The following is a 13632-nucleotide window of genomic DNA, read 5'->3' as shown; positions in this document are numbered from 1 at the left end:
TTGGGGTTTGCCTCTTCCCAAGAGCAGCCTAACTGCATTTTCATTGTGTGGTTTTTATAGTGGCATTTAGAATTTTTTTTTTATAGATTAGAGAGATAGCTGTAAAAAACCTGTTTTTCTTATTGGCCACTTCAACATTACAATATTAAGTTTTTTCATAACAACTGCTTTTTGTTATGCTTTTAAAAGGAGATTATTTATAATCTCATACTCTCTTAATTGTTTCCTTTGCTCTTGGAAGCTCGTAGCAGAGTTTTAGGTGCCAGATACTATTGGACTTTATGGTAACAGCACAGATTCAGAGGGTACCCAGGGGTCACATTAGGCTATTCTCCAGACAGCTGAAAACAGAAATATTCACTATAAGGCAAATTAGAACCTGTATGTATTCATGCTCCTAGATAGAAGGTTTTTATTTACTGTTGGACATTTGTTATTTCTATTTTTTTTTTGAGAACCATATCTTAAAATATTTAATGATTATTTTCAAAAAGTACTAGACCTAATTAGAGATAGCTGAATGCACCTCTTGATTCCCAAGTTTATCTCCATCAGGAAAGGGTCAAACAACATTTAAGATATGAGACAGGATGCCAATTGATGGGGCTTTCTTGCAGCAATGTAAGAGTTAATTTTGGTAAAATGTTTGCAAAGCACTTCTTATGTTATGATTTCCATTTAAAGGTTAAGTGTGAAGTTTCATTACTTCTTCAAGCCAAGGTGGTTTTTTTTTTGTCTCAAATTATAGGAAAAGTATCGTTAATTAAACTGGATAATTGCTATATTAAAACAATTTGTAAAAATCATTCTACGCTGAATAGTCACAGCTGCACCATGGAGACATAAAAACCTGATGTCCCTTTGTTAAAAAAATCCCCAAAAAATAAAACACCAAAAAGTAAGGCCAACTGGATCTCTTCTGGTATCTTGAAATCTGTCCTATTTTGGGTTTGGAAGGGTTTTGTGGGAATTACATCCTTCAGTTGAGTATCTAGCAGAATATTTGAGAAACAGCAGTGGTTTCTTAAATTTGGTAATCAAGGAGCTCGTATGTAGATAAGTAATTACGACTATAATTCTAAATTGTATTTTAGTTTTGGTTTGGTTTTTAATTGGTAAAACTTCTGAAGTAATTGCCCTGTTTGTTCTAAGCCAGGCAGAAATACTGTGGAAGTAGTGTGCTGTGGATTTATTCACATTCTGAGTGTGGGTTTTTTATTGTTTCTGTAGCTGAGAGCAATGTCAGTAGGATTTCTTGGTCATTTTTGACCATGCAAGTAGTGAGAAGGACACCACTAATTTAGCACTTTAGATATGATAAAGAAATGTGTTGTCTCTGAGTGTATGTATGTTTATATCTTTCTGTGAATGTATTTATCTAAAATGTTGCCTGCTTTTGCCCACATATACTAGATACTTGCTTTCAAGTAAGTTTTACAGTTTAAGTATGTTACAATGTGACTGAGTTAAGATAAGCCTGTGGACCAACTCAGGGTAATTATTGTCAGATTAGTTCTCACTTGCCCAGATGGAATTTATTGCAATTTTATGTAGCTGTAGTCCCATGGGTTTTTCTGTCAGTCATCCTCCAGACCTTGGAAGTGAGGGTTCATAGAGTGCAACAAGGGGATTGTTTCAAAAGTTGAACAAGTTGTCATTTCTTTTATTTGTATTAGTCATTTTCATGCATTTTAACCTGCTTAGTGGGGGGAACCTCTCTAAAACAATGGAATTTGCCCAAGTTTATTTAGAACAAGACATCCAGACTTCAGTGCTGACATCAAAATGTAGTGAAATATTCTACTTCTTGCTGTTCATACAAAGCTGTTACATGTTAATTGCAAAGTCATGTCTAGATTAATACTGGCAGCATGTGTCTTTTTCACTCCTTTTTTTTTTTCTTTTTTTTTTGAATGTTTAAGCTAAACTAAAACACATGGATGTTGGAATGATGGTCTGAAATGCATTTTTAGAGTGTTTGCTATCTGACAAATTGTTTTGAGTTGATTAATTGATGGGTGTAACAGTAAATCTGATCTTGGATCCCTTTGGTCTGATACATGACTGAATGCCCACTTGTCATTGCATATGTAAGGAAGTTGGTCACATACTTATTTTAAGCTGCCTTTACAGTCAGTGGAGAGATACGGGCAACTCTAGGGGTAATAAATCTCTTTTACATGATACATATGGTACCTGCTTCTGTACACTGTGGAAAGGGGGTGAGGTATAGCTGAGTAGGTGAGCATGAGCTCTCCTTTTTGTTTTGCTAGGATGTATGAGCTTAAATAAGGATTTTCCCTATGCTGTAAAATGCAGTGGTAGTATAATGGTGCAGTAAGCCAGAAGGAAATTGAATAATAAGCAGTGGGGGGGAGTTGGGGAAGACATAACATGCTTAGTATAAAAAACACTGACTGTACATCAAGAGACTTGGATCCTGTTCTTTGCCATTCTGTCATGTTGTCATCTTGGACAGCCACTTTATTTACATTTGCAACTCCTTTCTTATCACTGAAATGAACACCATGGTACTTGTTCTTTTCAAGCTGTTTTGAGTGTTTTGTTAATTCTCTGGCAATAGTTTTTGGTGAGTTCACTAGCAATTTTTTCTCAACAGTAAAAGGAATACTTGGTGCTAAAAAACCTGAAATATGATGAGAATTAAAATGTCCTTTCTTTCTTTCTTTCTTTAGATCTTCATCAGATGGAGTGATACTCTTGAAACATGACAAAAAACTGGACTAAATAAAAGTTTTCCTATTTTAGGAAAAAAAAAAAAAATCCAAAATGTACAGACCAGGAGAAACGGTGAAGCGTCGGCTCAACATGCACGCTCCTCCACGGATAAGAAGCGTGGAAGTTGCTCGAGGAAGAGCAGGTTATGGCTTTACCCTTTCTGGACAAGCCCCTTGTGTTCTTAGTTGTGTGATGAAAGGAAGCCCTGCAGATTATGTTGGACTTAAAGCAGGAGATCAGATATTTGCAGTTAATGAAATCAATGTGAAAAAAGCCTCGCATGAAGATGTAGTGAAACTTATAGGGAAATGTTCTGGAGTCCTGCACATGGTCATTGCTGAAGGGATGAGTCATATGGATTCATGTTCAAGCGATGAAGAAGTTGGTTTTTATGATGGGAAGGGGTGGCTGAAACCCAAACCTGACTCTAAAGCTCTGGGTATAAACAGAGCTGAGAAAGTTGTTGAAGAAATGCAGTCTGGTGGAATTTTCAACATGATCTTTGAGAATCCTGCTCTTTGTGCTGGTAACTCAGATCATTCTGCACCGAAACAAAGATCATTTCCAGTTTCTGCTGCTATGAAATTTGAAACTGGCAATGAAAGTGTAAGCAATCCAAACCTACTGTCAAAGGAAGAAATAGCCAAAGTTCTGAATGATGATTCAGTTTTTAGAATTGGACTGGAGAGTGCAGAAGACTTTGGGTTAGATGCAAGCATTTTGAATGTTGCCATGATTGTAGGTTACTTAGGCTCCATTGAACTTCCTTCAACAACTGCAAATTTGGAAACAGAGAGTTTGCAGGCCATTCGTGGGTGCATGAGACGTCTGCGGGCAGAGCAGAAAATCCATTCCCTGGTGATGATGAAGATAATGCATGACTGTATTCAGCTCTGCAGTGACAAATCAGGTGTTGTGGCAGAATATCCTGCAGAGAAACTGGCATTCAGTGCTGTTTGCCCAGATGATAGAAGATTCTTTGGACTAGTTACAATGCAGACAAATGATGATGCAAGCTTGGCTCAGGAAGATGAAGGAGTCCTGAGGACATCTTGCCATGTTTTTATGGTGGATCCTGAATTATTTCATCATAAAATTCACCAGGGTATAGCAAGACGTTTTGGACTGGAATGCACAGCGGATCCAGATACAAATGGCTGTCTGGAGTTTCCAACATCATCTCTCCCTGTCCTGCAGTTTGTTTCTGTCCTGTACAGGGATATGGGGGAGCTGATTGAGGGAATGCGAGCGAGGGCTTTCCTCGATGGCGATGCAGATGCTCATCAGAATAATAGTACCAGCAGTAACAGTGACAGTGGGATTGGAAATTTCAACCAAGAAGAAAAGAATAATAGAGTTCTGGTGGTTGATTTAGGGACTAATCCAAGTAAACACATTCCTAGCAGCATATGGGAGAATCCAGTAGGAAGGGGACAGAATCAGCCTGCTTCCCATTGGAATGGCTTCTGTCATGAGCAGGAGGGAAACATCCCTTTAGAAGTAATTCAGAATGATAAGTCCCAAAATGTAAGCAAACACTTGAGCCCTTCTGCTCGTATTGAAGTTCCGTTGGTTTCCTCCCGAAATTCAGTACCCCCATCCAAGAAAAACGCTGCAGGCCTGGGCAATCAGCGGTGGCTGCCTGTGCACGTTTTGCAGGAGTGGCAGCATGGCAATGCCAGCGACCAGGAGTCGTACACGGACTCCACAGATGGCTGGTCCAGTGTGAACTGTGGCACCCTTCCCCCCCCAATGAGTAAGATTCCAGCTGACAGATACAGAGTCGACGGCAGCTTTGGTCAGCCACAGCTAAAATCTCACAAAAGTGAATGGTCCAAGAAGATGTTCTGCATTCAGAACAAATTTGGCCCTCCGCACAGTATCAGGAAATCTAAAGAAGATAAAAAGGTAAGAATATGCCGGTGTTGGTTCTTAACAGTATCAAAAACCCCCACACCCAAACCCATCTGCCTATGGTACTTTTACACAGTAGTATTTGCATATTAAAATTGAAAGGTGTATTATATAATTTACAAAATTTCAGGTGAAGAAAATAATACATTCTGCTCTCGTCTGCAGAGGCGTTTCATATTCCTCTTTAATTGAGTGCAGCTCTGGAATTGTACTTCTGCTGGAAGTGTTGTCTGTTAGGGCTTTCTCACTTTTCTTCTTGCCTCTTCATTGTTTCCAAATGTCTCAGTGGCACTGAAATGAAAAGGAGGCATGACATTTTAGCAACTTCAGTTTCTTCTGACCTTCAGCTGCCAAAGAATGGAGAGTCTGCATCTTTAGTCTGGTTCCTTTTTGTAGAAGGCTTGCTTGCAAATGTTGTTATTTTAATGCCATCTATTTTTATAGAGATGTAGTCTAATCATTAGTCAAAAACCTGGATTATACACTTTGAAGTGAATAAAAGTATTGTTTTATTACAAACTTCACTCCAGCAAACCTCTCAATACAAGTAGCATTAAAAACTGACATAAAAAACTGGTAGTGGTAGGTCACAAATCTAACATTCTGCCAGCAAGCCTGTAATTCAAATTTTATTCCAACTTGCCGTTTCTTCTTGTTTTGTCTACTATTAGACAAAATGAGGAGACTTAAAAAACAAAACAAGGTGTGGGAAGAGTGTTCAGGATGATTACATACCCTTTGTGACACACACATTTTGCTGTTGAGGGAGCTAATCTCAGGGGAGTCTGTTGTTGATAACTGGAATTCTGGTGAAGTGGAGGCCATTGTTCTGATTCTGAAAGGATCAGCAGCAGTTTTGTATCTGAAATGTTTGCTGACTCCAGGGAAAGACAGAATCTTATACTGCAAATTAGCCTTCAGGAAGCTTTGTCATTCCAGGCTTAGTGTTCACCTTAACAATACACCAGTGTATAACTATTATATCTACTAGTTTGTTTGTTTTTATTTTCAACACAAAAAGCATAAAAAAGACTGTATGTGAAAGTTTTGTGTATTGCTTGTGTTATTGTTTCAGATGTCTGTTATGCTATTCAAATCTCTTTTAAAAAAAAAGTGTTTTTTTCTCTGATTAAAAATATAGAACTACAATCAGGTGGATGACAGTAGAGGTTCATTAGTTGTTTCATGCTGTTAGAAACAAAACCTTTCTGGGGATTAGGCTGCAGAACTTAAGAGCTTTTTGGGTTTGGTATGGAAAGAGAAAATATTTTTTATTGCTTTTCCTGCACTGTAAAGCAAGCAGCTTTTGTGTACGTTTTATTGTATGCTTTTTCCGCTGAAAATAAAAAGAAATAAACTAGTATATATAATAGTTATACACTAGTGTATTGTTAAGGTAAACACTGCTACAGGCAGCAATGTTTTCCAGAGCCACAATAAAATTAAATTTCAAGTGTTCTTAAATTCAAGGGGATTCACACTTTCAATAGCCAAACAGAAACACTAAATTTATAAACATTGCCCCCCCAAACCACTTAAGACTCAATTCTACCTCTGCCCTGAAGTCTTTGCTGATGGACCAAGGAAAAGGCCTCTTTATGTGCAGTACCTGGTGCAGGTGCCTGGTGGATGTCGGTCCAAGTGCTGCATTGGATGCTGCTGAAATTCCTTCAGGGTCTCTGTATTGTGTCTGCAGTGCTGTCCATGAGAGCAATATGGATTAGATATTTTTCAGAAACACTGTTTCATGGAAGTCAATATTATACTAATTAAAATCTCATAGAAAATTTCACACTTTGAGATGAAAGATGCTCGACATGTGGCTAAAGAGTAATAATATTTCACCTACTGTATCATTCAGATCATCATAAACCAACACTAAGTATGTCAATCTTCCCTTTTAAGTCTATCTGATAATAAAATAGACATTCTGTTCTTTGATTAATGACAAATTTGTTTGCAAGACACATTTTAAATGTTCCTACATGGCTTTAGCATTTAATCTCTTCATTAAAGCTACAGACCCTCTTTTGCATTTTAATGTTATTTTTCAGTATTACTGAAGGCTGTTGAAACTGATGAGAGAAGCTCATAAAGATTATTTGGAGTAATTCACAGAGATGAAGTTGTACAATGTTCTCATCTTAAATCTTTCATGTAAATAATCAGGGGATGTTATTACTGATGATCATACCTCTGTTCTTCAGGTGCTGCAGAAATAGGGAAAATCTGTATTTCCATCTTAGAGCCCTAGTTCATTTTCATAAGAGAGAAATTCAGACTTTATTATTTTGTGTGAAGGGATGAGGTAAAACTTCCCATTCCAAACCATTATTCAGGTGGGTTAGCTCCTGTGTTCTACAAAATTACATGTTCTCAACTTCCTGTGACCTTTTTAAGTGGTAAGGACTTATTTTACACAGCTTGCTCAGACTTTATTCCAGTCACAGAATAAAGTGTATAAAGTGACCACATAGGATTACATTCATATTTTTACAACCTGGTGCTGAGTCTAAGTCTTCATTTGGCAGAACAGCACTTAAATTGCTTTTGTCTTTTACATCACTACCAAAGGTAAAACATCCTATGAGTGGGAATGTAGGAGCCACTAGAGGGAGAAAAGGTTATCAGAGGTAGAGATTCTTGTGATGGACTCTGTGCTTCCATATGAAACATTGTCTTCCTTGGAATTCTCCTTGCATGTGAGCTCCTCTAGCAGAGCTGCTGTGCAGATAAACAGTGATGATCACAGCATGTAATTCTGAAAAATATGCTGTGCTGTACAATGCTAGTGGGGGGTAAGATGGGCATCAACTGCTTCCAGATTTTATGGCTGCACTTACAAAACATTTGTGAATTGTGCAGCACGCAAGAGCAGATGTGAGAAAGTGTAAGTGAACATATCTATTTAAAATTGCACTTTCAGAACTGAGCCTGGGAAGTGCTTCTTGTGAGTAGGAATAGATATGGCATTTCAGACCTCTGTTACAAACAAGTAAGCACATTCTTTGAGCTGTGGTTGCCCTTTAGTGATGATGTTTTCAGCTCACAGACTAGAATTGTGATTAATTTTGTGATAATTGGCAAACCCACTTTTAAATATTAATTTTCTTTATGCTGCTATAAGGCATTTTAAAATTCTATATGTGTGAATCATAGATAATAGTTAAAAATGCCTAATTTTGTTGTTAGTCGATACCATGAGGTTTCTTGTTTTCTTTAAAATGTTGTAATTATGAATTATCCCCAGATTACTGAACACATGCTTTCACAATTGCTGTATATTTCATTTTTTTCTAAAACCTTTTGAAAAGGTTTCTGTGCATGGCAAGAGGAGAACTAAATCAGGGAGATTTTGGTTTCTAGAGCACCTCTTTTGACTGAGACTTACCAGAAGATATCTCTGGCCCTGTGCACCTCTCATATTGCTCCCTGTACTGAACTTCACATTTCTGGTGTTTCTTGAAAGTGTCACGTGAGCAGATTTCTATTGGAACAGATTCTATTGGAGAATTTCTGTTAAGAAATGAGACAATCAATATTCTAATGAGAACTTTTTGGTGGCATCCATGTCTTCTGTAGGTCTTAGATGAGAACAAGCAGGGAGAGGCCTGATGATGTTGCTGAAAAGGCACATCATGGAAGGCAAGGTGCCTTTCAGTCTGAGAACAACTGAGGAAGATTTCTGGTGACAAGAGGCTTCTAAATGGCTCTAAGATTGATGCTGGGCAGGGCTTGGGTATGCTCTCGTGAGGGCTGTGAGACCAACATCAGCAGCCTGGTTATGGTTTAAATTGAAATGGAATAATTCCTGCTTTTTTATTTGCAATTGCAGCTGCACTGTCCTGCCTTTGCTGTTGCATTGCTCTTTGCACCTTCTTTAGCATCCCACTAAGTTCCAGTCACTCACCTACTTGCTCCTGTGTATGATTTTTGGGTGACACAAATGAAAAGCACCATAAGCAATCTGAAAACATCAGGGGATGTTAGAATTGGCAGGGGACTTGAGAAATTGCTGAGCAGGGAAGCATTCCTTTCCCTCTAGACTCAATTAATATAAATATGTTTGATTTTGTTCAACCCTCACTCTCTGTTTTCAGGCTAGTGCCTGGCCAAAAATATGTCTACCCATTACTGTTTTAAATTAAGTTTTACTGGGAAAATACTCCCTTTTCCACTGGAAAGCTTCATAACAGTCAGTTTAGTCTTTGAGTTCTCTCTCCATAAGGACAGAATCCTAGGCATTGACCTCTCACCATTCTCTTTTTAAAAAAAGAAAGTCTGTTTTAATAGTGTGGCAGTGAGTATTACATTGAGATCAAAAGAGGTTTTACAACCTGAGCCTGATAACTAGCATTTGGGTCCTAGGTTTATTCCAAGTGAATATAACAAATCTATTGAAATGTAATTAAAAAGCTTTTTAAAATTTTGGGTATTGGCTTTTAGAAATCTTTTACTGTTTCACACTTGTTATACTTCTGTCTCGATCACATTATTGTTTGTGCTGGTGAAAAATGTGAATTTGTAGCTGGATCCTATTTGTAGATCTTAGAAGAAGGCAAAATAGAAAATCTTATTTCATGAGACTCACTGGACAATAGTATTGCAGATGTGTGGGTTTTTTAAAAGTTGATTGGTGTACATATATAATTTATCAACTCCTTGGCAACCTTCATAATTTCAGCTCCTGCAAATATTGTGAAAATGTAGAAGAGAGAAGATAGGCAAGCAGTACTATGGGGTTCACTAAGGCATCTTTCCCTGCTAATCTAGTTACTGGACAACTATTTTTATTCCTCTGTTCTGTTCAGAAGTTTAGCTGTAACTACTTTAGAGTTGTCTTTGTTTCCAAAGCAAGTGTTACTGAAAAAGATATGCTGTCCAAGTTAAAAATGATTTTTTTTTTTTTTTTGGTGGTGAAAATCTGTAATTTGCTTCAGATCCAAGAATTGCAGTTTTTTACTGTTGGTAACTGGTTGGTGAACTGACTGCAAAGCAGATATTTTAGATGCAGAGACAATGTTGGCAAAGCTTTGTGGTGCCCATATTTGTTTTTTTGTTGTATAATTACATGGTTTTTTCTCTTTCCTTTAGAATTCTGTTTGCTCACTAGCTTAAATTGTTCCACCACAGTTGTTTTTAAAGCAGAATTAATGGCAGCTGGATTGCTATTCTTATGCAGTACAATTTAATGTTAACTTTTGGATTTATAGGCTTTGATCTGATTTGAGATCTACCTCTACACCTTAAAGAGAACTCAAGAAAAAATCCCAAACAGCAAGCTAGATCTGAGAATGTGCTAATGTGAATTAATCTGGAAAAAGGCATCTATAGGAAATAGGTCCTGTGATTTTTGCTTAGAAAAAATGAAAACCAATTAAATATTTAGTAATTCCATGCAGCCTTTTTTATGGATTGTGATATTCTAAAATTATTTTAAAAATTGTTCTAGGATCTTCAAAGTGTATCAAAAGCCCAAATAATGCTGGCTGTGTTTCTTTGAAAAATAAATCAGATAAAACCTGGACAGTAAATATCAGAGCGATGCTGACTTTTGTGAAATGTCCTCATTTCAAATTTGTGTACTAGAAAGAAAATGGCATGTAAAAAAATATTTAGCACAGAATGAATTGAAATAATGAAAAATGGCTTAATATTTATGTTTCAAACATAAAAGCTTTGAGATGGGAAATTATTAAGTTATTGTCTGTACTAAGAAAGATCTGAGATCCTTGCAGTTTAGAAGATTTAGAGGAGACAAGGAGTTGTAAAATACCAGTTTTTCACTAGACAAGAAATAGGGCCATATAGAATAAAGATCGTTAATTAATAAAAATAAATATGGAATTGCTAAAACTTATGAGAACTTGTACTTTTGGCATTCTTGATATCACTTGACTTACATATTCTGCAGTTTAATTAGTGTGGAAAGAAAACACCACATAATTGTACTTTCTGTGTAGTTTCATTTCATACCTGCTAATATTTATCCCAAGAAATACTAACAGTCTTTCTCTCTACTTTCTCTTAGTGATATTATTTTTGTTTTCAACCTTTATCACCAATCCCTTAATTTCCAATCAGAAGTCAGCTTAGTCTTATCCTTTCCAAAAGCTTTTTCATAATTGTAATATAATTGGTTGCTGTAATTTTATTTTTGAAATGGGTTACCAGAGTTATAAGCAGTTTTAAAAACGTGTGGACAGACAGTGTATTCATACGGCTTATTTCTTGTTTGTTTGGTTTTTTTTTTTAAATGATGATTCCTGGTCAGAGTTTTGATTGTTACTGATTATTTGGCTGTACTGAATTAATGTTCCCAGCTAATGCCTACCTAATGTTCAGAATGATTTGAAATTAGTTATTATGTCCTTTTTTGTATTTTTCTTCACATTTTCCCCTAGTGTAGTAAGGTCTTTCTGTGCCTCTGCAATTTCCAACTACCAACTTCCAGCTTGTAGAAGACACTTTTATCTAGTTATACTGAGAAAATGATATTACTTTTTCATATGCATAAATAATATCAACATTTGTGGGTATTTTTCTTTTTTTTTTTTTTTTGTTTCTTGGAAAGGGATTAGGATGGTACTGAAGTGTAGATGGGTCAGTGTTTTATGCCTAATATCCTTAATACAAGAGACAAGCATTCAATTTCATTTACTTGGATGTTCATGTCAGGAAAGTCTCTTTTCTGTGTTTTCCTGGAATCCATATAGATCTTATATGAAATTTTGCAGCATTCTTCATTGTATCATGGGCCAAACTGGCATTTAGAATGCCATTGTAATGGTTCAGAGGGAGTGAAATGTGTCATTATCATCATCATCTGATCAGTAAAGAAGTATTCTTAAAAGTCATCAAATCTGTTCATCAGCACTGGTGAATGTAGCATTGGAATTCTTTGTCATCCTGGTGTACCCCAACTGAAAAAAAAACCCCAAAAAGGTCCAATGGGAATTGCAGTATAGTTCAAGCCTGCAGAAAAGCTGACACTAAAGTTTGAATGATGATAGACCTTTTAAAATCAACCCTCTGTCATCTAACTGGGTTTTGTGAGGTGCTGTCCCTCTGTGATGGTGACACAAGTGCAGGGCAGCCTGAAGGGTGTCCCTTCATTCTGGCTTTGTCCACAGCACCTGGAGCCCTGTGTGTGAGCACAGGCACACCTGGAGCCCTGTGTGTGAGCACAGCCACACCTGGAGCCCTGTGTGTGAGCACAGCCACACCTGGAGCCCTGTGTGTGAGCACAGCCACACCTGGAGCTCTGTGTGTGAGCACAGCCACACCTGGAGCCCTGAGCTCTGTGAGCACAGCCACACCTGGAGCTCTGTGTGTGAGCACAGCCACACCTGGAGCCCTGTGTGTGAGCACAGCCACACCTGGAGCTCTGTGTGTGAGCACAGCCACACCTGGAGCCCTCTCTGTGAGCACAGCCACACCTGGAGCTCTGTGTGTGAGCACAGCCACACCTGGAGCTCTCTCTGTGAGCACAGCCACACCTGGAGCCCTCTCTGTGAGCACAGCCACACCTGGAGCCCTGTGTGTGAGCACAGCCACACCTGGAGCTCTGTGTGTGAGCACAGCCACACCTGGAGCCCTGTGTGTGAGCACAGACACACCTGGAGCCCTGTGTGTGAGCACAGACACACCTGGAGCTCTGTGTGTGAGCACAGCCACACCTGGAGCTCTCTCTGTGAGCACAGCCACACCTGGAGCTCTGTGTGTGAGCACAGCCACACCTGGAGCCCTGAGCTCTGTGTGTGAGCACAGCCACACCTGGAGCCCTGTGTGTGAGCACAGCCACACCTGGAGCCCTGAGCCCTGTATGTGAGCACAGCCACACCTGGAGCCCTGTGTGTGAGCACAGCCACACCTGGAGCCCTGTGTGTGAGCACAGCCACACCTGGAGCTCTCTCTGTGAGCACAGCCACACCTGGAGCTCTCTCTGTGAGCACAGCCACACCTGGAGCCCTGTGTGTGAGCACAGCCACACCTGGAGCTCTGTGTGTGAGCACAGCCACACCTGGAGCTCTCTCTGTGAGCACAGCCACACCTGGAGCCCTGTGTGTGAGCACAGCCACACCTGGAGCCCTGTGTGTGAGCACAGCCACACCTGGAGCCCTGAGCTCTGTCAGGTGTGTACCCAGCAGTTGTTGCTTCCAGGGACAGCCCAGGGGAGGGGACCACAGGCAGCTCTGTTCCCAGCTCCCCCCAGGTTCCTTTATCTCTTTCAGAACACGGAAAATCCTTACCCAACATGTCCCATATTTCAGTCTCTCCTGTTCCCAGACTCTCCTTTTACAAGAGCTCTGAGTTTCAGTGTCAGTTTTGGGTGGGGGGCACGTGGTGCTGGCAAGTGGGATGAGGGGCAAAGGGGGGTCAGGACCTGCTCTGCTCCAGAGGGACACTCAGTCAGGGGAGTGGATGCTGAGGGTAGGAAGGGACAAGAGAAGAGCCCAAAGCCACACAGTCCAGATCAGGATTTGAGACTAATATTGATGGCAGAAAAATATTTACATCAGCTGCTTTTTTTTTTTTTTTCCTGTGATCCTTTCACTATTTTTTGCAATTTTGTGTGCATCCCTGTTTCCCATCCCTTTTCAGAAAGGTCTAAATCAGGAGCTTTCTTTTGAAGTCTTAAACCTGCATTCTTTTTAAAGATGAACTGCCAATCCAGACTGACCTTTCTGCTGAGGGGCTCAACAGCCAGGATTAAATTCAGTAAATTTTGAATATCCATAGAAGTTTCAAATTATATGGTCAGTGTATTGGGGCTCCAAACTGTTATGCACTTCACCACACAAATGAATCAAACCTAAAAACAGTGGGAGTTTTTCACAGCTTCAAGAGCTGGAAATAGGACACATGAAAATTTCATTTTATAGTTAGTATGATTAAGTTCTGTGACACATAGAACATACCAAATTCAGTTGAGCTCCTTTGATTGAGGCAAGCAGTTCTGTATGACCATTCTAGCAT

At 39.1% G+C, this 13632-nt stretch overlaps 1 protein-coding gene across 5 annotated transcripts in view; it reads left to right on the top strand.

Moving 5' to 3' along the window:
- The window catches only part of RGS12 (regulator of G protein signaling 12), an 86181-nt gene that overhangs the window by 3108 nt on the left and 69441 nt on the right, over window positions 1-13632 (top strand). For all 5 annotated transcript variants that reach the window (XM_077177772.1, XM_054633721.2, XM_077177768.1 and 2 more), the window contains exon 2: window positions 2697-4647. In XM_077177772.1, the coding sequence (XP_077033887.1) occupies window positions 2791-4647 (1857 nt within the window). In that variant the 5' untranslated portion in view covers window positions 2697-2790. The remainder of the gene's footprint in view (window positions 1-2696; window positions 4648-13632) is intronic.

This window comes from Agelaius phoeniceus, chromosome 4 (assembly GCF_051311805.1).
Source record: "Agelaius phoeniceus isolate bAgePho1 chromosome 4, bAgePho1.hap1, whole genome shotgun sequence".
In the NCBI taxonomy this organism is placed as follows: Eukaryota; Metazoa; Chordata; class Aves; order Passeriformes; family Icteridae; genus Agelaius; species Agelaius phoeniceus.
The sequence above is the reverse complement of the archived record's forward strand: the minus strand, read 5'-3'. Positions and strand labels throughout refer to the sequence as shown.